Source organism: Pelophylax lessonae (genome assembly GCF_965119305.1).
Source record: "Pelophylax lessonae genome assembly, chromosome: 1".
Classification (NCBI taxonomy): Eukaryota; Metazoa; Chordata; class Amphibia; order Anura; family Ranidae; genus Pelophylax; species Pelophylax lessonae.
The window spans coordinates 300,298,130-300,325,647 of NC_138768.1; the positions used below are offsets into that span (position 1 = coordinate 300,298,130).

The following is a 27,518-nucleotide window of genomic DNA, read 5'->3' on the forward strand; positions in this document are numbered from 1 at the left end:
GAAGACAAACACCAATGGAAAAAAACCCATGGCACTGTGAATCCACCTTCTATCACTTCGCCTTTGTACCTTGTTACAAAAACCGGAAAATGTGTGATCAGTGGACTCTCTATGAGAACTATCGCTGGAATGCTCCATAAAGCCAATACTTGTTGAGGTACGTATTGTTGGAAATTTGCCTAACTGACCCGTTTGTGGATCCTGCTTTCCTGGTAAGTAGATTGCCGTTAACTGCCTGTAAGCGGCTCTCCACCCAGGGAAAATGTTATGTTATGGAAAGTAACAGGAAAAGAAAGACACTTGGTGTCCCCTTGGTGGGCAATGTAGGCTACTGCTGTCTTGTTGTCAATCATCAACTTCACTCAGGCCCTTTGGAGGAAGATCCTGAAAGACTTGCAATGCTAGAAAAATACTGCCTTACATTTAAGGCAGTCAGAGCATCTGCATTCCACAAGGCTCCAATGGTTTTGCACTTGTCTCCTCAGACTGGAGACAGACTGGCTTCTGACGTCAGAATTATTCCATCTCCTGGGATGAGAGGCACACCACAAAAGAGGCACACTGGTGTTCGAAAACTCCAGTTCTTGCTAATTTGTGCAGACACAAAGACCTTCTGATCCGTAGCCAGCCCATCCCATTGACTGAGGATAGCAAATTTAAAAACCCTCATGTGCCACCTGGCCCAAGGCAGCACTAGAATGACCACTGGAAAATGTCCCAATGGGGACAATACAATTCCACCCTGACATAAATGTTGTCTACATGACTCTTCTCACGCAGAATTTCAATTTTCAGTTTTGGAAAACTACTGGACTTATTCTGCATTAAATACTACTCCAAAATCCTTCATTTTCCTGTTTATTCACTAGTCAACTGAACTTGGAAAAGGATTTCTAGGACAAGGTTGTGACGCTTTGCCAGCTCCTGGCTTACACCTGCAACAATCAAAACATTGTCCAAGTAGTGGTAGAGCCTTATCCCCAAAGACGATTTACTGCCACTACTGCCAACAAAATGTTCAAAAAGTTTCTTGGTGCTGTGCCAATTTTAAAAATAGCAAACACCTGAACTGGAAGTGACAGCCGGTCACTGCAAATCTCAGAAGTCTCTGGTGTTAATCACTGATTAGTACATGGAAGTATACGTCAGCCAGGTCGATTGACTCTAACTGGTCCTCATGCTGAACTATCGCCATTACTGTCTGCACACACTCCCATCTTGAAACTTTTGTTGTGTATGTACCCATTCGATTTCTTCGAACCCAGACAGTCAGGAAAGCTCCTGATGCCTTGGGTACTAGAAATGGGGAGAAACCCCCAGATTTGCTCTTTCGGTGGCAGCAGCACTATAGAATTGTTGCAGTATAATTCTTATACGTAATTTTGCAGTAATTCTTTCTTCTTGAGATCTGTTGGTCATGAATGAAAGGATTTAGTGATTGTACTCCCAGCTAACTGTCTTTGATGTTTGTCACCCAAACCCTCCAAAAAGGAGGCTATCCTGGCTCCTACTGGAAGACACTGGTTGGGCCCACCTTCAAAAAACTTTCCAGATGTCTAGCAGCCTTCTTTGAATTTGATTCCATGTATAAAGGAAGTTTGAGCTCCCTTCACTGTGATCTGGGTAAATTTCAGCCTGGCCTATAAGATTTGGCCTCCTGAACCCTTCTGAAGATCGACCGACATGAGCAAAAAAGACCGTTGCTTCCTCTTATTAGACTGTGGCCACAATCTGGACATTTTTTCTGCCACTCGCTTCTTCCAGCGTTTTGCCAAACAACAACCTCCTATTATGGAGAATGTTACAAAGGGCTTGTGTGGAAGCTTCATCCACCCTCCAGTGCCACAACCACAAAGCTCTCATCACTGTGACTTAATGGGCCAGCCCAAAAACTAAGTCTATTGAAGCTTTGGCCAAAAGTCAGCAGCCAGTTTCAAGTCCTCCAGAACCATGCCCACTCCTGCAGGTTCCAATTGAATTAAAGGCCATTTCTTAATGCTTTAAACATCACAGTTAATGCTGTTGCTAGTCAATGGGCAAAAAAAAAACCTGCCACAGTATAGATTTTCTGCAAGTCTGTGGGCCAGTTCACCACAATTTCTGAATTGAAGGGGCCTCTCTGCATGCACATTTTTGAAGTGTTCAGGTGCTTTCTCAATGCATTTTGCCATGTTACAGATGCGTTCCATACAGAAAAAATGCATACATGTTCTCCTTTAGTTGACTGTAAGGGAACACACTGCACTGGTGTGACGTAGGCCTTTGAAATCCATGGTAAACACTGTTCATGCATTTTTGACTCAGAATAAAAACACATTGGACTGCATCTGGTGTGAACCAAGTCCACTTTTCAATCCAAAGGATCCTTTGATGTATTGAAAGGCAAAAGACACTTGCAGGCCCCATCCACTCCTGGAAGTGCGTTGCTTAAACATGCATCAGCCACCTTCATTGGATAAAGCTTGGAGACCTTTACTGTAAATTGGTCTTCTTATCAGATCTCTCCCATTCTTCATCAATGAGCTTTTAACTCTCTGTCATTATGGGAAAAGAAGGCCCTTCCTTTTTAACATTTGGAAATATCTGTGTGCTTTTTGTGATGGTTGCCTGTGGCATAGATATTTGCTGCATACTTTCCACTACAGCCTCTAGGCTTTGAAATGTATGTATCCGCTTCCTTATCCATTGTCATTTGAGGTAATCCATGCAAATTAATTTCCCGTCACTGCAGACTGCATGCAGGTGCAACATGCAACCAGGGCTGGGCAAGGCATTTTCTATTGCGCTAATTTAAACGCATGAGCCATTGCCATGTGAGCTGCTTCAGGAGCATAAAAGCCGAGGAATGCAGATTGTCCTGGTTAGTAGATGACCAGTGGTGGCTCTTATGTTTTCTTGAGTGTTTGCATTTAAAATAATGCAAAACACCATACTTTGCATTCCTTGAGCACTCGTTTAAAAATATGTCCCACGCTGCCCCCTCCTACCTTTTGCTAGTCTTCTGTGCCACTGACAGGTGACACGAAAAATGTATAATTCTCTCACCAAGGAAAAACAGGTTCCCTGTTCCTTTATGACCCATCTGCTTTCATCTGCTTACTTCAGAAGCAGCAGCAGGGGAGCCAAGGCAGCTCTACCAGAGGCAGACAGGAGACACAAAATCTGAGAAAAAAAACTAGTCAGACAGTCTAACCCCCGGGAACACAGCACAGTAAGGAAGCAAACAGCAACAAATCTTTACTGCACAAGAGAAAAGTGAGTATGTTTGGCTTGAGGTCAGCAGAAGGGACCAGATGCCATGCGGGCTGCTAGGGAGTAACTCCAATTATGTTAAAAAAATAATAATAATAACCAAAATACTTATGGAGATGACTATGCTCTGGGTGATCGATGTGCATTGCAGAATTTTATCAAAGTTTGGTGTCTTTTTTTCTGTCCTGAGCAGATGTCTGTTTCATTATTCACTGATCCTGCTCTGATGGGATTAGCTGAAGCTGTAGTGTCAGTATTCCTTTAAGCCAAGTATACACGGGCCGTATGCTGGGAGACAACAGCCAGTTAAAAAAAAACATCCAACATTCAACATGTGTGTATGTCTGTCTGTCCAACAGAAGCTGGCTTCTGTCGGACATGCATGCTGGAAAGCCAGCAGCTGACCAACTCCAGTGGTAGAGAACACTGATCAGAGTTTTCTGTCTGGGGGGGCTGTCCCCCTGTCAAAACGCAACAGCACATGTACTAACTTGCATGGTTAGTACAGCAGCTCCGACCGGAGATAAGTTTTTTTTCGTTGAAAAAATAAAACGAATAGTGTATACCCAGCTTTAGCAGTAGTTAACCTCTGAGGGTTTTTTTCTCACCTAGAAAACATGAACAACTGTTACATTGTCTTTTTGGACAGCTTAGCAAACTTTAGCAGCTGCAGTTTGAATTGGGAAGGTTATTTAATAAATTACTATATGGCTTGAGCAGCAATTATACATGTTATAATAATTTTTTTTCTTAACAATGTGGAGTTTTACCTTAGGCCTATGTCAGCTGGGATTTATTTCTTACTGCAACAGATCCAGCAGTCTAATTCCTCTATGCTGTGGCTATTCTATGAAGGTTATAGCTGGAGGGGGGCAGTGTCTTCCTTACTGGTACTGTTCCTGGATTGTCAGCCTTTCTGCAGGCCTCTTAAAGCTGGTATATGGGAAGCGGACTAATGGACACTTGCTAATAAGCCTCTCCAGATATGCAAGCATTATTCACACTGTACACTGGGCCTTTGGTGCTTGTACCTTGGCAGGCAAAACTCTGTATTCATTTCCTGCTTCGTTCAAGCATCCAGGAAGAAAGAGGACAGGGACCAACAGGTTGCCACAGGTAGTCAAGACACTCTAAATGAGTCTGTTACAATTCTCCCTGTGCAAGGATTCCCTACTCTGACAATGTCAAGCCTTTTCTTTGCAGGACCAGTCAATTGGCCAAATTAACCCTCTTCAAACAATTGATAAAAGGAAGATGAGGATGATCTGTAAGCTGGTTTTTGTACCTCCCTTTTGTAAGGCTGTTGTTGTTGTTCAGTCGTTTAGTCGTGTCCTACTCTTCGTGACCTCATGGACCATAGCACGTAAGGCTGTTAGGACGCCTTAAATGGCAGTGGTACCTGCAATGTAAGTATTTTAGCACTTCCAAAGGAGTGCATGGCTTTTTTTCCCTATGATGTTTAAGCTAGAAGCTCAATTCTTTAAGAGGGGTGAAAATTGAACAGGACAGAGCAGCAGAATATCTTTGTGGTCAGCACCTTGCAGTACTGGGTTGCTCATTTCAAACACCAACCAGGACACTTCCACCTGCACTGCAGGATGTCAGATTAGGCACTTATGAGGAAGAGGTTTACCTAATTCAATATTTTACAAACATCATTGTCTCAATGCGTTTCGTGGACCCAAATCGCCACTTCTTCAGGAGTAGATGTATGTATGCTAGTAGTCTATAGAAATGGGAAAAATAAGCATATATGAGGATAATGCAAAAGATGAAAAATATAAAAAATATAAAAAAAATGGGGAGGAGAAAAGGGACTTACATAGCGGCATGCAGAATGGCATGGAAACTGTTAAGCTGAGGGCACAAAAGCAGGCAAGTCAGGTGGAACATGTCGCACAAATGGCACGAGTAGGCTAAGTAGTAGAGATGACAAGAGCCATAAGTATAGCATCGTATATACAGTGCCTTGCGAAAGTATTCGGCCCCCTTGAACTTTTCGACCATTTGCCAAATTTCAGGCTTCATACATAAAGATATAAAACTGTAACTTTTTGTGAAGAATCAACAACAAGTGGGACACAATCATGAAATGGAACGAAATTTACTGGATATTTCAAACTTTTTTAACAAATAAAAAACTGAAAAATTGGGCGTGCAAAATCATTCAGCCCCCTTAAGTTAATACTCTGTAGCGCCACCTTTTGCTGCGATTACAGCTGTAAGTCGCTTAGGGTATGTCTCTATCAGTTTTGCACATCGAGAGACTGAAATTTTTGTCCATTCCTCCTTGCAAAACAGCTCAAGCTCAGTGAGGTTGGCTGGAGAGCGTTTGTGAACAGCAGTTTTCAGTTCTTTCTACAGATTCTCAATTGGATTCAGGTCTGGACTTTGACTTGGCCATTCTAACACCTGGATATGTTTATTTGTGAACCATTCCATTGTAGATTTTGCTTTATGTTTTGGATCATTGTCTTGTTGGAAGACAAATCTCCGTCCCAGTCTCAGGTCTTTTGCAGACTCCATCAGGTTTTCTTCCAGAATGGTCCTGTATTTGGCTCCATCTATCTTCCCATCAGTTTTAACCATCTTCCCTTTCCCCGCTGAAGAAAAGCAGGCCCAAACCATGATGCTGCCACCACCATGTTTGACAGTGGGGATGGTGTGTTCAGGGCGTTGAGCTGTGTTGCTTTTACGCCAAACAACATTTTGCATTGTTGCCAAAAAGTTTGATTTTGGTTTCATCTGACCAGAGCACCTTCTTCCACATGTTTGGTGTTTCTCCCAGGTGGCTTGTGGCAAACTTTAAACAACACTTTTTATGGATATCTTTAAGAAATGTCTTTCTTCTTGCCACTCTTCCATAAAGGCCAGATTTGTGCAGTATACGACTTACATAGTTACATAGTTAGTGAGGTTGAAAAAAGACATCAGTCCATCCAGTTCAACCTATGATGTGTGTGTATTTGCTGTTAACCGTACATTGTATACCCCTGTATGTTGTGGTCTTTAAGGTGTCCATCTAATAGTTTTTTGAAACTATCAATGCTCCCAGCTGATACGACTGCTTGTGGAAGAGAATTCCACATCCTTACCGCTCTTACAGTGAAGAACCCCTTACGCACTTTAAGGTTAAGCCGCCTTTCCTCAAGTTTTAGTGAGTGGCCACGTGTCTTATTGTATCTCCTTTCTCTGAATAGTTTGTTCCTTATGCTCGGGTCGCCAGTACAGTATTTGTACATTGATATCATATCCCCCCTAAATCGTCTCTTCTCCAGAGAGAATAGGTTCAGTGCTTGTAGTCTTTCCTCATAGCTGATGTCCTCCATTCCCCTAATTATTTTTGTTGCCCTTCTCTGGAATTTCTCCAGTTCCAGCACATCCTTCCTGAGGACCGGTGCCCAGAACTGGACAGCATACTCCAGATGTGGCCGGACCAGAGTCTTGTAGAGCGGGAGAAAAATCTCTTTATTTCTGGAGTGAATCCCCTTTTTTATACAACCCAGTATTCTGTTGGCTTTGCTTGCGGCGGCTTGGCATTGCATGCCACTGCCAAGCCTGTTGTCTACCAGTACCCCCAAGTCTTTTTCCATCCTAGACTCACCCAGAGGTTCCCCCCCTAGTGAGTAGCTTGCTTTCTGGTTTCTGGCCCCCAAGTGCATTACTTTACATTTTTCAACATTAAATCTCATCTGCCATGTAGTTGCCCACTCCGTTATTTTGTTCAGGTCCGCTTGCAAGGTTTCCACATCCTGCATAGAAGATATTGGCATGCCTAATTTAGTATCATCTGCAAATACTGAGATTGTACTCGATATCCCCTCCTCCAGATCATTTATGAATAAATTAAACAGGATTGGTCCCAGGACAGAACCCTGGGGGACCCCACTTTCCACACCCGCCCAATCTGAGTACTCCCCATTAATCACCACCCTCTGTACTCTCCCCTGGAGCCAGTTCTCTATCCAGGTACTCACCTTATGGTCCATACCTACCTTCCTTAGTTTGTACAGTAAGCGTTTGTGGGGAACGGTGTCAAAGGCCTTTGCAAAGTCCAGATACACCACATCCACAGGCTTACCTTTATCTAGGTGGCAGCTCACTTCATCGTAGAAGGTTAATAGATTGGTTTGGCACGAACGATTTTTCATGAATCCATGCTGATTACTACTTATAATACCGTTTTCATTACTAAAGTCTTGTATGTGGTCCCTTAACATCCCCTCCAAAATTTTGCAGACTACTGATGTTAGGCTGACCGGCCTATAGTTACCCGGGATATATCTCGGCCCCTTTTTAAATATTGGTACCACGTTGGCTTTTTTCCAATCAGCTGGCACCATACCCGTCTGTAAACTATCCTTAAAGATCAAGAATAATGGTCTGGCAATCACCTGGCTGAGCTCATTAAGAACCCTCGGGTGCAAGCCATCCGGTCCCGGGGATTTATTTATGTTAAGTTTCTCTAGTTTAGCTCTAAGTCTATCCTCTGTTCGCCATGGCGGCACTTTCTGAGGTGTATTATTTAGTTCGGCCTTACAAGCAAGGTTCGTGTAGCCCCCCGATTCTTTTGTGTAGACTGAAGAAAATAAATTATTTAACACTTCCGCCTTTTCTCTTTCCTCAGTGGCCATTTTTCCTTTATCATCTTTCATCAGCCAATGTGTTCTGGCCTCGCTTTCTTACTGTTTATATACGTAAAGAACTTCTTGGGGTTCTTTTTACTCTCCTCCGCTATATGTCTCTTGTGTTCTATTTTAGCCGCTCTGATTACGTCTTTACATTTCTTATTACACTCTTTGTAGTGCTTAAATGCTGCCAATGACCCCTCAGTCTTGCATTTTTTGAAGGCCTTTTCTTTAGCTCTAATATGCATTTTTATGTTGGAGTTTAGCCACCCAGGGTTTAGTTTTGCTCTATTAAATTTATTTCCCTGCGGAATGCACTGGCCCACCCCCTTGTTAAGTATGGTCTTGAAGCACTCCCATTTTTCCTCCGTGTTCTTTGTTCCCAGGGTTCTATCCCATTTGATATTTTCTAGCAGCGAGCGCAGTTTAGGGAAATTGGCTCTTTTGAAATTCAGTGTCCTTATATTACCCTTGTGTTTCCTATTACTGTAATTAATACTGAAACCAATTGACCTATGGTCACTGTTTCCTAAGTTGGCCCGTATTTCTATATCCGTGAGCAGGTCTGTATTGTTGGTAATCAGTAGGTCAAGTACCGCATTGTTTCTTGTCGGTGCATTCACCATCTGACCCATGAAATTGTCCTGCAAAACATTTAGGAACTGCCGAGCCTTGGCTGATTGTTTTCCTGTAGACAGAGTCTCCCACCTCAGCTGTAGATCTCTGCAGTTCATCCAGAGTGATCATGGGCCTCTTGGCTGCATCTCTGATCAGTCTTCTCCTTGTATGAGCTGAAAGTTTAGAGGGACGGCCAGGTCTTCGTAGATTTGCAGTGGTCTGATACTCCTTCCATTTCAATATTATCGCTTGCACAGTGCTCCTTGGGATGTTTAAAGCTTGGGAAATCTTTTTGTATCCGGCTTTAAACTTCTCCACAACAGTATCTCAGACCTGCCTGGTGTGTTCCTTGTTCTTCATGATGCTCTCTGTGCTTTAAACGGACCTCATCACCTATCACAGTGCAGGTGCATTTATATGGAGACTTGATTACACACGGATTCTATTAATCATCATTAGTCATTTAGGTCAACATTGGATCATTCAGAGATCCTCACTGAACTTCTGGAGAGAGTTTGCTGCACTGAAAGTAAAGGGGCTGAATCATTTTGCACGCCCAATTTTTCAGTTTTTTTTTGTTAAAAAAGTTTTAAATATCCAATAAATTTTGTTCTACTTCATGATTGTGTCCCACTTGTGGTTGATTCTTCACAAAAAAATATAGTTTTATATCTTTATGTTGGAAGCCTGAAATGTGGCAAAAGGTCGAAAAGTTCAAGGGGGCCGAATACTTTCACAAAGGCACTGTATATATCTGTAAGAGGGGTATAATTAGTATATATGTAAAAATTAAGTATATATTGTAATACGGATGTATACAAGTAAAAAGGTATTATGGTTGAAAAGATGAAGTGTGCAAGATATATAAATAGGAATGTGACAGTGAGTGGTGAAGGTGGGGTAAGAGGGTGGATGGAAACAGACAAAAAACCATGAAGTGAATAGAGAATACCTGGTGGTATAAAAGTAAGTAGTGAGAATATCCCCAAAAATAAAGACAAATAAAGTGGATAGGAATGGGATAAAAAGGGTGTGTGAAAGTAAGTAGTATGCTATGAAGTAAGTGAAAAACATCTGCTGGTGTAGGGGCAAGTAGTGGGAGAATACCCAAAGAAAGAGGGGAATAGGAAATAAAGTGCGATAATCCCATTCCCATCCACTTAATTTGTCTTTATTTTTGGGGATCCCCATTAGCAGAGTTATATGCCGGGAAGGCAGTGTGAAGTGCAGGGAGAGGAGAGCAGTGTCCTCCCTCCCCAGCGGCAGGCTGTGTTACAGGGGGCAGAGGTAGTTGTTCCTGCCCCCCAGCAGCAGAGTTATATGCCGGGAAGGCAGTGTGAAGTACAGGGAGAGGAGAGCAGTGTCCTCCCTCCCAGCGGCAGCGTGATTTTTTTGGAATTGGGAGCCCAGTCTCCATTCCCCAGCGGCAGTGTGATGTGCCGGGAATTGGGAGCCCAGTCTCCATTCCCCAGCGGGAGATACAGCAGGGAATTTGGAGCCCAGTCTCCATTCCCCAGCGGCAGTGTATCCTACAGGGAATAGAGAGCCCAGTCTCCTTTCCCCAGCAGCAGGACTCTGTGTTGGGAGGAGAGACAGTCAGTCTCCCTCCACAAAGACTGGAAGTATGTATGGGAGAGGAGATTGTTACCACCTCTCCCCAGCGGCGGATCAATGATGGGCAGAGTGTTCTATCGGGAGAGGAGCTTGTTACCCCCTCTCCCCAGCGGCAGCTTAATGTACCAGGGGGAGACTGTAAGCCCCCCACTAGTGCAGATGGGACCGTGGTCTCTGCACTTACCACACAGGGGGTAGGGATGGGCGGTCCTACCCCCCCACGACCGAGCTGTGTATCCAAGGGGGAGACAACCGGTCTCCCCATTCCGCAGCAGAGCTATGCACCTAAGGGGGAGACAGTCCGTCTCCAGCAACCAGGCTCCAACCAGAATACTCCGGTGGTAGTGCTGGCACCAGGACAGAGTACCGCTGGTCTCTGTCGACTCAGCAACCCACCAAGGCAGCCTACCAGTCCCCTACACAGCCGTGGTGAGGCACCTGGACATGGACAAGTTTCTCCTCTACCCAGGTGTAGTGACCATTTATTGTGGGTGGGCTGTACTGTTTTTTCTGCTTTGTGGGTGGGCTGCTGGACTAACAAGGGCACGGACCGGCAGGAGGTCAGGTACCCTGTTAGTCTTTATGGAAAGGGGGAGAGATGCGACGAGACCAACCTCGCCACTTTGCATTGGAGGAGCCTGGTTGCCCGCCTGCTGCCTTTGGATTATGGACCGGCAGCTAAAGGGTTAATTTTATGGTGCAGGAGGATTTACTTCTCCCTTTCTGCACAGCCGTTCGGTAGATTCTATCTACTGAACAAACAGCCCCTGGTTCTAATTTGTATGGATTTGGTGAATGCAGGGTGACCAGGAGGGTGGTGAACACTGACACTATGGTTTGGACTACTACAAATGGGACAGTCATATTCAAGAATAATGTCTCCCTTGTAATATGAAGATTGTTGTTCCCATTTGTCATGAGGTCTCTGAACAGGAAGTCAACTCCTAATATGGTCATTACAGGAAGTTCAATGTGGAGACGGGCTGTCTAAACAATGTTGCTTTTGGTCTGAGGTGGCTTTCCATTCAGCTATTGTCAGGTGTGCTAATGACCTCACCTGTTGTCTGCTAAGGGAGGTATTGACACAGAGTAATGTGTATTGAGGGCTCGTTAGGGAACCATTGTTCGGTGTCTGACTATTGTGTACATTGATTGCCCCCTGGGGCTTCTGTATCCTTGCACATGGCATTCCTTCTGGTCAAGCTATCTGACCAATCCCTGTTGACTAATTTTCAAGTCCTCATTTGCATGGCAGCCCTTCTGGTCAAGCTATCTGACCAATCACTGCTGACTCATTTTCAAGCCCTCATATGCATGGCTGGAGAGGACCTTATTGGGAACTGCAGGTACTGTGCAATTGACCAATGGGAAAGCGGTTGTTGGGGGAAGGATGTTCCAAATTCTGTATAAAAGTGTGCTGTGTTCTTCCAATAAATGTTGTTGTTGTTCCTGTTTTACCCTCAACTCTGAGCTTTGTCTCGTTCTTGGGGGGATTCACTGTATGCTGTTGGAGACTGATTGCTAGGAGTGTAAGCTGATGTATGCTTTTCCTGTTCGTCTGCTAGCAGCTATTCGTGAGGTTCCAGGTTGGAGTGCTATTCTGTATCCAGTTCGGGAGTTTGGTGTCCTGCAAGTAGCTGTGCCTGTCTCTCAGAAAGGGGCATATCGCCTAAACGGATTTTAACCCCTTGTCTGCTGAAACGGTCCGTTACACTCACTACTTTCTTTCATACCACCAGGTATTCTCTATTCACTTCATGTTTTTTTGTCTGTTTCCATCCATTTTTGTCTCCTATGCGATGGGGAAAAAAAAGTTAAGTTAAAATTTAACCCCCCCATAAAATGAGGCCCCCCACATAATACGCATGTATAAACATAAATGCGCGCATCGTTTCCCTGCATCCAATACGCATGAAAGGCAAGTGTGACCGGCTCTCAATGGAGCCGGTTCACACAGGTCCAGGGCAGACGCGGTCCGCATTGAAAAAGGGTCCCATGCTTCTCTGGTCCAATTTAGATGCGAATAAGGGGAAAAATTCAGACCTGATTCGCACCTGAACCGGTGAACCGGGATGCACCAGGCCCATTGTTGGGAACCGGCCGACTCACGTGTGTGAACCCAACCTTAATGTGTTTTACTGAAACTTTGGGTTTCCTAGACCTTTGCAGTGTGATATATTGTGTGACATAAAAAACTGGGACTAAGGCTATTTTTTTCTCTAGGCTGTCTGCTTTCAGAAAATATATAATGTTTTGGGGGTTTTATGTAATCCTCAGTCCTAAAATGATTTTTTAAAAGTGCAAAAAATGCAAAAACGGCTCTGGCAGGAAAAGGGTAAAGGATAAGTTCCCCTTCGGGAACGTGTTAAATGTTCCACCCGTATGCTTTGTTAGGAGCCAGTTTTTTTGTTTTTTTTTATAACTAACTTCTTTAGCTGGCTCCTTCAAAGCAAATTTGTCAAGCCCTGAGGACAGGATATCCAAGTCCATACTGTAGTCCCCGATGTTTGGCATATGTTAAAATTGTTGGAATGAAGGGCCCATCTGCCTTAGTCCAGGTGGTAACGGCTGAGGTAATCCGCCTTCCAATTGTCCACTCCTAGGATGTGGACAGCAGAATCACTGGACAGCGTTTCTCCATCAATGAGAGGATCTGGCTTGCTTCCTTCAAGGCTGCATGACTCCTGGTACCCCCCTAAATATTGTTTTAAGCCACAGCCATGGCATTGTCAGGACAAACAGGAAAGTGTCTGTAAAGGCAAAACAAAGCAGCCAGCTGTATGGGGGCGAGAGTAGACAGACCTGGATGGATGAGTCCTCCAACCCTCTCTTGGCCAAGGAGATACAGTAGGTAGTAGCAAGGGCTGTTGAGCCGATGAGAACCCTTAGGGGGAACCGAGAGTACAACTTGAGAAAGGGGCGTAGCCCTGAAACGCATGGTTGCCATGGATACAGCTTGAAGCTGCGCGTGGTGGTGGAGCTACTCCTATGTTGCAGTGTGCCCCATGGCACCTCGTGCAGGCTACACAGCTGATTTCAGGACAGCAAGTCCCTCTGACAGCGGCCAGTGCTGCTGCTGGTTGGCAATTACCTAGGATTGCATCCTACTCCCCCTGCCATCAGGACAGAGAGTGGAAGCAGCTCAATTACCCCCTCCTGGGGTTTTTTTTACTGTGACACCGGCTCCACTGGCTTTCCAGGCACTTCTCATGTCAGCGTGCAGCTCTCCGTTCCCCCTTGGGGTTCTCATGGGCTCAACAGCCCTTGCTACTACCCATCTCCTTGGCCAAAAGACGGTTGGAGGACCCATCCATCCAAGTCTGTCTACTCACTCCCGTACAGAGGGGCATGGTGAGACAGAGGTGATTCAAGTGTGACAATGCTAAGGCCTTTGTGCACAGCATGTGCACAGTGAGCATATTAAAACAGGCAAGCATATTGACCGAATAGATGCTACTCCAGGTCAGCCCAGAATCACAGGACTCTTTATCAGCATCCACCAGGTGCCATCCCAGGTCCCAACTGCACACAATGTAACCAAGAAGAATCTGGACGGCTGCACTCCACAGATTCGCTTATGACATTGTAAAACATTATAACTTTAAAACATTATAAATTCTATAAAAAGCAGAAGCATAAACACAGTGGGCGAGAGAGAGGTGGTTAACGCATTTCCTCGCTGTCCTCAGTGTTTAATCATAACCGGTCCAACCTGAATAAAAAAAATTCCGTTATTATAAAAAATACAACAGTTCACTGTATTGGAGAATTATATTTTATTAAAGGTTGTGTGCAGGTGACAATTTCCTGAGTAAGTGTAATCTCAGGCAGAATACTGCTATTGTCTTATCACTCTCATATTTTACATCTCCACTGTTCTCATTAAATCATTAGCATGTTATATAAATAGATTATAATAGCACCATCAGATTACTGTATTTGTGCGTGTAATAAAGGTATTAGAACCTCTTAGAAATGGCTAAACTGATCCCAGAGCTGAATAAAAAGCCATACAGTTTGGCTCAAAGTGCATTCTAGAATTAATGAACTGATCAGTTATACAGCACAGTTAAAAAAAAATAACACACATATGATGGGTACAGTTATTGAAAAAAAAAATTCGAAATGTTCGCCTGATTCAGTAAAACAAGTGGTATCAGTCTTTGTTCAGATGAGTCACTGAGTGCTTTTTTGTACAAACAACTTTCTTGAAAGGCACTTTAGTGGCATGGACAGCAGGTTGATGACTGTGCTTACTGCAGTCTCTGTGTTTATTGGAACAAAATATCTCTCAGATTCTGTGTCAGCTGGAAGGACTATTATCCATAGTTGATAAAAGCCGTGTTAGCTGCGCTCTCTGTGCTGGTGTAATCTGCTGGGTCATATGGACAATGCAGTCCATGGTTACCTCAGGATTGGCTAGTACCAGGCTGTAAAATAAGATAAAATTAGACAAACAATAAGAAAAATACTGGAGATGAGTTAAACAACATAAAAGTCATTTAGGCTGCATAACTTTGAGGTTTTAATACTGGGACAATGGCTATGCCAATTACCTCCAAGATTAAAACTGAGAAACTGCGCTTGTGTTCAAAGAAATCAAAAGAAACTAAAAATCAAATAATTAAACAGTGAATATTGTGAAATATAGAAAGCAGCATCTCTAATATGAGATATTTTTCAAAGTAGTACTCCAAATTCCATTCAAGCTGCGCTAAAAATTATGAAAACAATTCCAAATGTGGATACAACAATAATCATGTGTACATAATATATAAAACACAAAAGTCCATGTGATGATAAAAGTCCTCTATTTGGTGTTCATATTACAAATCCTAATGCCAGAACAGATGTCCACCACCAATGCGTTTAGGAATATGTGCATCAAACCACCACCTTAGTGGTAAAAAAGTAGGCTTGCCAGCTATGAATGATCCTCTATCTAAAATGAGGTCACAAAGAGCCCATGAGTAAAAGGCGGTATCAAGATCATCACATGTCTGCTAGCACTCTCCCCAGGTAACAGGAATTTGTATAAAAAAAATGCCCACATCACCATTCAAACAGTGCTCATTAGGAAATCTAAGAAATATAAACGCAGACACTCCACAGAGTATAAAATCTTCTTAACAGGATTTAATAATGCAAAAAATTGCACATACATCAACATTTAAAATTTTTGCGCAATATACAAACCTATCTCGGCCGTCAAACACAGTGATCCACCTGCACTTCCAGGAACGAAGAAACGTGATGACATCAGCACATAACTCCGCTTGACCTCTCTTTAGCTAGAGGGTCAAATCATAGCTGGTAAGCCTGCATTTTTACCATGTACGGTTTGATGCACAAATTACTAGATGCATTGGTGGTGAACATCTATTCTATTTTCTCATCATGTGGACTTTCATATGAAAAATATATTTTGTGTTCTGGCTATTACTGTATATGTACACATGAATATTATTGTGTACACATTTGAAATTGTATTCATTTTTTTTAGCAGCTCAATGTATGGAATATGCAAATTACCTAATATCAGGTTACAAATATGGGGGCTCAATCATTAAAACCTAAGAAAAGAAAGTAGACTTCATATCTCAGTACAGGTTTCCTTTGAAGGACATGTGAAAAGCACATTCAAATACATAATGCTGAACTGTAGCTAAAACATTTACATTAATAGCCTTGTAACAGTGAAAAATATGAAAGCAGATACTTATACTTATTGTCACTCCTGAGCTGTGCTCTACAGAAATGTTTTCTTCCTAGATGTCCTCAGTTTTCGATTGGCAGCCAGCATCATTCATCCCACTTTCTCTGAGCCCAGGCTGTAATGGACCCCTCTTCCTGGGAGACATTAGCAGGCAGCCTGGGCTCAGAGTATTTGTCAGGGAAATCATATGCACAAGTCATGCACAAAGACATGTGCGAAGATGTGCACATGCACATAATAATTCTTGAGTGACAACTAGGCATGCCCTAACTTGCACATGTGTCCACACACTTGTATGCATGTTCGTGTGAGCGTACGGGAATCCTTGTCGCTCATTTGCCTATTTAAAGTGGTGCCAGAGGATTGCTGACTGCTCTTCAGCTTCTACTATTTGGTCAAACAGGCAAGAGACGGTATCACCCGGACAGCAGAGATGCAGAATCAGAAACCAAAGCAGTCAGGACCAGGCCCGGGTCAATATCAAATGAGCAAAGAAGGTATGAAAATAGAAGGCAGGGTCAGGTCACAAGCCAGAATCAGCAATGGGGTAACAGCAACAAGCAGGATCAGGTCACAAACTGTATAAACGGAGCACTCAGCAATCCTCTGGTCTCTGTCACCACTTTAAATAGACAAATAAGCGCCAAGTGTTCGCGCACGTGTGCAGACATAGGTGCGAGTTAGGGCATGTCTAGTTGTCTCTCGAGAATTATTATGCACATGTGCGTGAGTTAGGGCACGTCTCGTTGTCACTCGAGAATTATTATGCACATGCGCGCGAGTTAGGCACGTCTTGTTGTCACTCGAGAATTATTATGAGCACCTGCACATCTTCATGCACGTCTGTATATACAATTTCCCTGACATTATCCCTGCACTGAACAGTGCTAATTCTTTATTACTTGAGTGCCGTTCTGTGCACCAGTAGGAAATATCCACCCCTGACAGAGAATGGTAAAGGACCGTAACATCATTGGACTGGCTACAAGTCCCTTGGAAAAAGGTATGTGCATTTACATTTATTTTTAGGGCCTCCAGGATGACAGGATAGATGGGGGAGGTCTATTTTATATATATATATATATATATATATATATATATATATATATATATATATAGACTTCAGCTTTATTTATAACATAAATAAAAACCTGCTGTATCTTAAAAAGGGAATTCACAGAAGCTCATTATTTCTAATTTTTCTGTCTTAGCACCATTAAGAATAAAGTCTTCAGTGGTTACTACAGTATTAGACAGGACAAGATTAGGCTGTGGATAGGGTTAGGGGGTTTATATTAAAGGCCTGGGTTAAAGTTAGTGGATGCCCGGCACTCACATACAATGCAGAGAGGGGTGCTGAGCCTAGGACTGGGCTGTTCATCATTACAAGTTAGGTTGATGTATTATTTTCAGTAGTTAAGAGGTAAGGAATAGGTTAAAGTGCTCTATACCCAAGTTTTTTTTAGTTTTGGTATGTTAAGGTATGAAAGGGTAAAACGCCATCAGGTTTTCTTTTTTCTGTCTATGTCTCCGCTAGACAGATTTCCTTCCACTACCTGTCCTGTAGGCAAAGGCTCTATAATTAAAAAAAAGTTTTGACTAGAGATGTAGGGTTCATGTTGATGGGTGTTCTAGTTAAACCTTGTGTTTTCCATTCAGATGCATGCAGCTGTGTTTGAATGAAAAAACAGATAATTTGACCTGTTTTGCCTGCAGTTTAAACACGCCTAGATAGGACATGCTGCGTTCAAAGAAACATAGCACAATGCAAAACAGGTCACATGCGGCCTCTGATTAGCCACGTGTAGTGCTATAATAAAGTCAATGCGATTTTGTTGACCTGAGTTTGAGGTGCATTCCAAAAGCAAGTCAATCACAGGTAAACAAAGCAGTCAACATAAATCCTACAAATAAGGAGTTGATCAGCTAAGGATTAGAATGGGGTTCAATGATTAGGGATAGGTCAGAGGCATGGGGACACATTTGGGTGGGGGGAGGAATAAAAGCCCTGCAGGGAAAACTACTGTATTAGACTTTGGATACTGTAGAAACTCACCCTCGAATGTGTTTTAGGGCATAATCTCTCTTTAGGTACTTTATGTTTTCACGGATAGCAGATTTTGCACCATCCTCCTCTTGTAAGTGCTTCTCCAGCCACTCAACCACTACTTGGTTATTGTCCCATAAGTAAGTCTGGGGGGGAAAAAAATGATATTAATATGCAACACATCATTCAAAAAATCCTAAATGCACTGGCCCTAGTTTGACCCAGGGCCGGCCTTAGGGGATCAGGCGCCCTGTGCGAGCTAATCCTGTGGCGCCCCCCCCCCCCCCGCGCGCGCATTTTCTTGCACTTTATTTGACTTTTCTTTTTTATGATCACTAATAACTTAGCCCCCCTTACATCAGAGCCCCCCCCACACAGAGCCCCCCTTACATTCAGAGACCCCCCACACAGAGCCCCCTTTACATCAGAGACCCCCCACACAGAGCCCCCTTTACATCAGAGACCCCCCCACACAAAGCCCCCCCTACACAGAGCCCCCGTCACATCAGAGACCCCCACACAGAGCCCCCTTTACATCAGAGACCCCCCACACAGAGCCCCCTTTACATCAGAGACCCCCCACACAAAGCCCCCATCACATCAGAGGCCCCCCTCACATCAGAGACCCCCACACAAAGCCCCCCTTACATCAGAGACCCCACAAACAGAGCCCCCTTACATCAGAGACCCCCCCACACATCAGAGACCCCCCCACACAGAGCCCCCCTCACATCAGAGACCCCCAACCCAAAGCCCCCCTCACAGAGACCCCCCACACAAAGCCCCCCTTACATCTGAGACCCCACACACAGAGCCCCCTTACATAAGAGACCCCCCCCACACAGAGCCCCCCTCACATCAGAGACCCCCCGACACAAAGCCCCCCTTACATCAGAGACCCCACACACAGAGCCCCCTTTACATCAGAGACCCCCCACACAAAGCCCCCCTTACATCAGAGACCCCCGACACAAAGCCCCCCTTTCAAAGACCCCTGACACAAAGCCCCCTTACATCAGAGACCCCCGACACAAAGCCCCCTTACATCAGAGACCCCCGACACAAAGCCCCCTTACATCAGAGACCCCCCCACAAATCAGAGACCCCCCACACAAAGCCCCCCTTACATCAGAGACCCCCGACACAAAGCCCCCCTCACATCAGAGACCCCCGACACAAAGCCCCCCTTACATCAGACCCCCCCTCCCCACGGAGCCCCCCACATCAGAGAGCCCCCCTCACATCAGAAACCCCCGACACAAAGCCCCCCTTACATCAGAGACCCCCGACACAAAGCCCCCTTACATCAGAGACCCCCGACACAAAGCCCCCCTTACATCAGAGACCCCCGACACAAAGCCCCCTTACATCAGAGACCCCCGACACAAAGCCCCCTTACATCAGAGACCCCCGACACAAAGCCCCCTTACATCAGAGACCCCCCCACAAATCAGAGACCCCCACACAAAGCCCCCCTTACATCAGAGACCCCCGACACAAAGCCCCCCTCACATCAGAGACCCCCGACACAAAGCCCCCCTCACATCAGAGACCCCACACACAAAGCCCCCCTTACATCAGAGACCCCCGACACAAAGCCCCCCTTACATCAGAGACCCCCAACACAAAGCCCCCCTTACATCAGAGACCCCCCACACAAAGCCCCCCTTACATCAGAGACCCCCGACACAAAGCCCCCTTACATCAGAGACCCCTCCACACATCAGAGACCCCCGACACAAAGCCCCCTTACATCAGAGACCCCCGACACAAAGCCCCCCTTACATCAGAGACCCCCGACACAAAGCCCCCCTTACATCAGACCCCCCTCCCCACGGAGCCCCCCACATCAGAGAGCCCCCCTCACATCAGAAACCCCCGACACAAAGCCCCCGTTTCATCAGACTCCCCACGGTGCCCCCCACATCACCGCCCCCCCCCACAAAGCCCCCCTCAGATAGAGCCCCCCCCCACAGCAGAGAGCCCCCCCTTACATCACAGACCCCCCACACAGAGGACTCCCCCCCCCCTTACATTTTTTGAAGGTGACCTACCTCACGTTGTCTGCAGCCTTTTTTTTCTTTAGACTTCCCGCCCACACATCCCCGGGAGTGTGGGTGGGTGGGCGGGAGGAGGAGAAGGGGCGGGGCGAGGAGGAGCTGACGATCTCTCCTCCCTCCCTGCACTGACGCCAGAGGAGAGATCGTTACTCGTCAGCTCCTCCTCGCCCCCCCCTTCTCCTCCTCCTCCTCCCGCCCGCCCACACTCCCGGGGATGTGACCGAGGCACGGCGATCGAGGCACGGCCGCACAGCGGGAGGTAAGCGGCGGCCGTGGCCTGTGTTAACCCTGTCCATGCCGCGGTCGCTGCTCACCTCCCGCTGTGCGGCCTGAATCGCCTGATCCTCTGCGAGCTGTGATGGCCGCACGGCGCCCTTGTTGCCCATGGCGCCCTGTGCGGCCGCACAGCTCGCACACCCCAAAGGCCGGCCCTGGTTTGACCCAACGGCTTAAAAAATTAATTTTTATGACATTCTAAAATCTGCAAAACGTAAGTGTTACAATGCATACTAACATCCACAATAGAAAATTATAAAATTGTGGTATGTTGAGTGATTGGGAACTATAATAAGTGACATTGGTGGTCAACAAAACCTTCAGTAGAGTGCTATAAAATCTAGAAAACAAAATTGAAAGGTTAGCTATTATACCTTGACAGTTCCTTCAGTTTCCATGAACCATCGACGAAGCATAGATTGGATATGGATGTCACTAAGCTCACTGTTAGCATGAAGGATTTCCCTCTTCACCTCCTCTTCCAGAAGAAGACGCCGCAGCCTCCAGTACATGAAAGTCCGCGCTTCCTTCCATTCTAAAATATCCTGATAGAAGATTGTGGTACATTTTTTACACAGTTTTCAATTCTTCTAAGATGAACAAATGCTAAAACAGTACAATACAGTAGACAATTTAGCTCTATGTTTTTTTTTTCTGTGCCCAAAGCACAACATTATACTTAACCTGGTACAACCTAATATAGGTGCTGTAACTCATAGTATTCAAAAAGAATAGAAAAGTAACACATCTGCCTGCTATTAATTACCCTGCAACATATTTTTTAAAAGTTTTAAATGTTCTTAATTGTCTATTAGGTAAACCATTTCTTCATTTGGGATAGAGTGAGGGAGGGTTATAATAAGGGTTATATTGTGATCTGTGCCCCATTGGGGACATTTACCTTCACTTCCTGTCCCACAGCCAAAACAGGAAGTGAGAGGAAATCTCTGCAAAATAAGGGAATGCATTGGGGACCCCCAGTCACCAGAACTAGTGTCCACATTGGAAGATTTCCCCTCCTATTACTTTCACTGTCAATGCTAATGGTTAACATGATAATTAGACAGAGTGAATCTCTCTAACGGGGGTACACACAGCAATAAAAACTGACAGGTATTCTAATTCCTCTCCACTCTGTCCAAAACTAAAGCAAAGGTTTTATCTTTAGTTCTACTTTTAAGAACATGATTACCAAAATATTATCCTTTAAGGCTTTACAACAAGGTTTTACAACAAAATACAAATGGGGCTTCTAGTTATGCTACCTAGGCCTACAGGTGCACATCAGTTTTGTGAAAGACTTAACTGTTATGACTCCTTTTTCTTGCATTCTTCCAGGAGTGTCATGTAGATCGGCAAACTTCACAGCAATTTGGTGATAGATTGGCAGCAATATCTCCTCTCTAGCTTTTAGCTTCTTTTCCAGATCCTTGCGTTCTGCTTCTGACAGCTCTGGAGTACCTGAAAGAGTATGGAAGAGTAAGTGAAGACAATTATTTTATTTAAAGTCAAAATGCATAGTGCTCTGGGAGAAATCCATTACTCACCAAGCTGCTCTACAATCTGGGTGTAAACCTTGTCTAGTCTTCTCATGGACTTAATCAAGTCCTTCCTTCTGAAGCGAATCTCAACTGTTCCCTCTGCTTCTAAGACACCTCCTCTAAAAGGAGTTTTTAAACAGATAAATGTTTAAAGGGATATTTTTCATGGTCACATTGGCAGTATAGTCAGTCATTAAATAGAAATGCTTATGGGTCATACACACTGTACAATTGTCTTTAGCTTTTTTCCTTTAGATTTACCAAAACCATATAATATGAGGTCAAATCTAAACACTTTCAATTTGTATGAAATCGGACAGGCCCTTGCACTACATAGTGGAAGGTAAATCTAAAGGAAATCCAACAACAAAAGTTGTATAGTGTGTATCCAGCCTTAGATTATTGGAGGCTACATACTGTATTTCATGTACTACACAGAGGCATAAACATATGCGCATACCCAACAAAGCTGCCACCAGGGGAGTAAAGAGGAGTTTTGCAACACAGGGCTTCTCTTAGGGACCACTTGAAAACATCAGACACTGGACAGCAGTGGTAGACATTAGGTTTTGGGTCAACAGAACATTATTTAGCGTAATCAAAATACTAACAAGTTATAAAGCCATCCACAACTCTCCCCCCAGCTACATCACTAGCCTAGTCTCAAAATACCAACCTAATTGTTCTCTATGTTCCTTCCAAGACCTCCTGCTCTCTAGTTCCCTCGTCACCTCCTCCCATGCTCGCCTCCAGGACTTTTCCTGAGCCTCTCCCCTACTCCAATCTGTCCCATTATCTCCTTACTCGGTTTGCTTTTAGACGATCCCTGAAAACGCTCCTCTTCAGAGAAGGCTATCCTGCCCATACCTAACAACTGTACTTTTATTTTCTCCATCAGCTCATTCCCCACAGTTATTACCTTTGTATCACTTGACCCTCCCCCCTAGATTGTAAGCTCTAATGAGCAGGACCCTCTGATTCCTTCTGTATTAAATTATATTGAACTTTTACTGTCTGCCCTCGTGTTGGAAAGTGCTGCACAAACTGTTGGCACTTTATAAATCCTGAATAATAATAATAATAATAATAGAGGGCCTTTGAAATGTATTCTGCATTATGATTTTTAAAATATAGTAGTAAAATAAGTTGAAAATTATTAAACAAACAGCTATAGGCATTTTTTCCATAGTAGCTGTAAGGGATACAGTACTGTATAAAAAAAAAAAAAGCAAAAATATATTGGTCTTCATACATCCCATTTAAAACATGTCAAAAGTAAAGCCATCTGCTTAGCACAACTGTCTAATGGGTGCTAGTAGGTCAGTCAGAAAGTATACAGTGCAAAAGGTCAAGTGCCAGATGTTGCAGTCACCATTATTAAAGCATTACCAAGTAGGAAAGAAAGCTATTGAAAAAAAATAGGTGAAGTGATGGAGTGAGATTAGTGAGACTACACACCTGCTGTCCTTGTCAGCATAAAGCTCCATGTAGTGAGGATTAATGGTAGGATCTATAACAACCCATGATCCTCCTCTTAGCTCCGCAAAAGGTGGGATGTAGACCAAAACAGGTTGCTTGAATTCTTTCAGGCTGTCCACAATGTACGCCCCAAATTTTAGCACTTGATCATACATGTCTAGAAAAAGCAGGGCACATAAAAGAAAAATCAGCACACACAGTACAAAGCTATTCATCTATAATGCCAATCCTGTTTGTTTCGTGCAGGAGACAAGGTGAAAATGAGCAAGGCAAAAAACACATTCATTACTAATGCCACCTTCCCCAGGTCTCTGATCAACAGCTGCTATCTGACACAGGGTCATACGGCAAACAGTGTAGTATAATGTGTGACAAGAAGGAGAAGGGATAGAAGAGGGAAGCAACATCCTCTCACTCTACTGCTTCCAACTGTCAATTACTACAATGTTACAAAGGAGCAAGATGCCAAATGTCACCTCTGGCAGGACAACAGGGACAGATGTTAGCTTCAAACCTAGATCAAAAGTATTTTCTATCATAAAAGTGTAATACAACAATGATTTATTATACGTTTAATACAGCAATCATATATTGTTTATAAAAGTTAGCAAAATGTTCTAAAAAAGTAAAGCGACAACTTAAGATGACTCTGCATTCAGCATGCACCCATTCATGGCAAGGTGTTACTTAAAACAAAATGTATCATAAATGGGATATGCATATTAACACAATTTTTTATTTTATGAATTGGATCACGTTCTAGAAATTTTGTATAGCAGATTGTAGGACTTACCTTTCATACCCCCAGAAAATCCTCTCCAATTTGCAAAGATAATTAATGGCAGTTTCTCGCGGTTAAAGTCTTTAATTGCCTGTGCAGTCTTAAATGCAGAATCTGGGAACCAAACCTGTCCAGCCTGTTGAATGATCTAAAACAAACCATCACATCTACATTAAAAATACAATTATTATCGGTTTAATAAATGTCTGACCTCATTTAAAGCTCAAATCCAGACAATGTTTTTTTGTATATAAGATAAGAGTAGGGGAAAGTTTAGGAGCTTTGTCAGGTTTTTGACGCTGTGTTCCAATTAGGGAAATTAAAAAAAAATGGTCAAAGTTCTACCATTCTCCATTCTAAAAAAAAACCTGTTATTTTGACTGACAATTATGTAAAGAGGTACCCTACCCTGTTCTTTGTTTTTCAGATCTGAAATGCACTGGTTCCTTTGCTCTGGTGATTGTAAGTATTTCTTTGATACTTAAAGCTGAACACACTGCATCTCAGCACCAAAAACTAACAAATTATTTATAATATTCAAAGTAAACTCACCCATTCATCAATGTCTTTATGCTTTATTATGCTGAGAAATCAAAACACCCCCTAGTATTTCTGCTCATGGCCATCTTGAGTAAGGGCAGATGATTCTTGTAGCATTTACTTCCAGGAATTCATCTGCCCTTAGCTCAGGCCTGCAGGCAGGAGCGTGTGCTTAGCTGAAAAAACCCATCCTCCCCTCCTGAAGACTTTTGGGATGTATGACATTATTTGCCTAGGCCTGGAAACCAGGAAGTAACTGAAGAAACGTAAAAAAAATGTTTAAAACAAGTACTGTAAATATGATATACTTTGAAATAGTAAATGTTGATTTAAAGAGTGAAATTTCGCTTTAAGAAATTCAAGGATTTTTTTCTGGCCATTATGGGCTCAGAGATTTAAGAATCACCTGTAGTCACTGAAAAAAGCAAGTCAGATCCAACCTTATCCCCCCCCCCCCGCCTTTTTTTCCTCCCCACCCCTCCCCTAGCCCCCCTATCTCCCCTTTCAACCCAGGTGCTGTTTCAATGCAACCCTAACTTTATAAGCCCCATCATGTTCTACATCAAGTGGTCTTCTGCTATCAAGGAATAGACCTCACTCTGGTGTTCCCTCTGAAGTGCTGATTTTTATCCGGTTATTGACTGACTGTTGATATTCTGACACGTTTTATGTCATCACACTTTTTCTATTGTCAAAATGCTTGGGACCCTACATGCATATATCTCTCTCTATATGTCACGACTAGGGTTGAGCGAACACCTAGATGTCCGTGTTCGACGGGTTCGGCCGAACTTTAAAAAAAAGTCCGGGTCCGTGTCCCGGACTTTTACCGAACTTTTCCCGGACACCGAACCCCATTGAAGTCAATGGGGACCCGAACTTTAAGGCACTAAAATGGCTCTAAAACACCAAAGGAAAGGGCTAGAGTGCTGCAAATGGCAGCAAAACGTAATTAAGAGCATGGCAAGTGCTCTGCAAACAAATGTGGATAGGGAAATAACTTAAAACAACAAAAAAAAAACAGAAAAATAAAACAATGTTCTTCTTCATCTCTGAAGGACGAGGCCCATATGGAGTAGGAGGGAGGTTGAGGTGGTGGTGGATGTGGCGGTGACATAGGCGTGCGCACAGGGTGTGCTGGGTGTGCCTGGGCACACCCTAATCACTTAGGGCACATAGCATTGCCAGTGAGGAGATGGGAAAGATCTCCCTGGGACCTGCTCTGCTCTATTTCTCCTTGCCTACAGGTACATAGCCCCGATACATTACTCTCCCTGCTGGCAAACACATGCATGTGTATTTCAACTTTGGGGTGCACACCTTAATGCAATAGGCTGCGCACACCTATGGGCGGTGTAGGTGGAAGCGGCGGTGGAGGAGGACCAGGGCCGGATTAACAGCATCATGGGCTTGGTGCTGAGGATTTTGAAGGGCCTTAAGGGCCGTGCCTTGCCATGCACCCAGAGGAGGAAGGGTGCAGCCATGCATGCCTAATTCAACATGGGATGCTGTCTCTGAAGCCCATAAACACATCCATGCATCGCCAACTGTCCCTCCTTGTCCGGCCTTCACGCTGTGTGGGGAGGTTCTGAGGGTGCTGCCTGGGGAAGCGAGCATAGAAGCCAGACTTCTGTGTTTACAAGTGACAGAAGAGCGGTAACAGTGAATATGGCCAACCCGGGGCCTATATAAAAGGTAGGGGCCTGGAGCTGCAGCTCCAATAGCCCCTACATTAATCTGGCCCTGAGGAGGAGGACGAGGTAGCCAACACTGCTTCTTTTCAAAAATTTTAAATGAGGGTACACCCCAAAAGAGTGAGAAAGAGCAAAAATGGAACAATGGGTGGGTAAGGTCGGTATCCATTGCTATTCTGCATAAGGTACGGAAAAGTCCCGTGGGATCCATGCCTGGTTCATTTTAATGAACGTGAGCTTGTCCACATTGTCTCTGGACAGGCGGCTGCGCTTGTCTGTTATAACGCCCCCAGCCGTGCTAAATACCCGTTCAGATAATACACTGGCTGCAGGGCACGCCAGCACCTCCAAGGCGTAAAGGGCAAGCTCAAGCCATGTGCCCAATTTGGAGACCCAGAAGTTGAAGGGGGCAGACCCGTCATTCACTACATGTAGGCGTGTGCACACATACTGCTCCACCATGTTGGTAAAATGCTGCCTCCTGCTAAGACGTTCCATCTGAGCTGCTGGTGCTGCTGTTTGTTGTGGCGTGCTGACAAAGCTTTTCCACATTTCGGCCATGCTAACCCTGCCTTCTGAGGTGCTGGCGGTGCCCTGGTTGCGTTGGCGACCTCCTCCTCCTCCTCCTCTGCCTTGTGCTTCCACTGTGGCCCCGCTGTCAGATGGGAATGCTAGCAGCATGGCGTCTACCAGCGTGCGCTTGTACTCGCGCATCTTGCGATCGCGCTCCAGTGAGTGAATTAAGGACGGTACGTTGTCCTTGTAACGGGGATCCAGCAGCGTGGCCACCCAGTAATCAGCACAAGTTAGAATGTGGGCAACTCGGCGGTCGTTGTGGAGACACTGCAGCATGTAATCGCTCATGTGTGCCAGGCTGCCCAGAGGCAACGAAAGGCTGTCCTCTGTGGGAGGTGTATCGTCCGTGTCCTCTGTATCCCCCCAGCCACGCACCAGTGATGGCCATGAGCTGGCCTGGGTGCCACCCTGCTGTGAACATGGTTCCATCTCCTCCTCCAGCTCCTCCTCCTCCTCCTCCTCCTCATCCTCCTCATCCTCCAGAACTGTGCCCCTGCTGGACAATTGCGTCCCTGGCGTTTGCGTGTGCAGGAACCCACCCTCGGAGCCCCTTGCGAATGACTGCCCTGAAAGCCTTGGAAATGTTACCTCTTCATCCTCCTCCTCCTCCTCATCCTGTGCCACATCCTCTTCCATCATCGCCCGAATTGTTTTTTCAAGGAGGCATAGAAGTGGGATAGTTAAGCTGAGAACGGC

At 44.6% G+C, this 27,518-nt stretch overlaps 1 protein-coding gene across 4 annotated transcripts in view; it reads right to left on the minus strand.

Moving 5' to 3' along the window:
- Positions 1-13,864: 13,864 nt before the first annotated feature.
- The window catches only part of ACACB (acetyl-CoA carboxylase beta), a 224,839-nt gene continuing 211,185 nt past the window's right edge, over positions 13,865-27,518 (minus strand). For 3 of the 4 annotated variants that reach the window (XM_082243007.1, XM_082243006.1, XM_082243008.1), the window contains 3 exons: positions 24,025-24,160; positions 23,209-23,388; positions 21,756-21,869 (listed from right to left, as the gene is read on the minus strand). In XM_082243007.1, coding sequence (XP_082099133.1) covers positions 21,868-21,869; positions 23,209-23,388; positions 24,025-24,160 — 318 coding nt within the window. In that variant the 3' untranslated portion in view covers positions 21,756-21,867. Of the gene's footprint in view, positions 14,543-17,884; positions 18,022-20,585; positions 20,757-21,517; positions 21,673-21,755; positions 21,872-23,208; positions 23,389-24,024; positions 24,161-27,518 lie in introns of those variants that run through there. The other variant, XM_082243009.1, reaches the window with a different exon arrangement.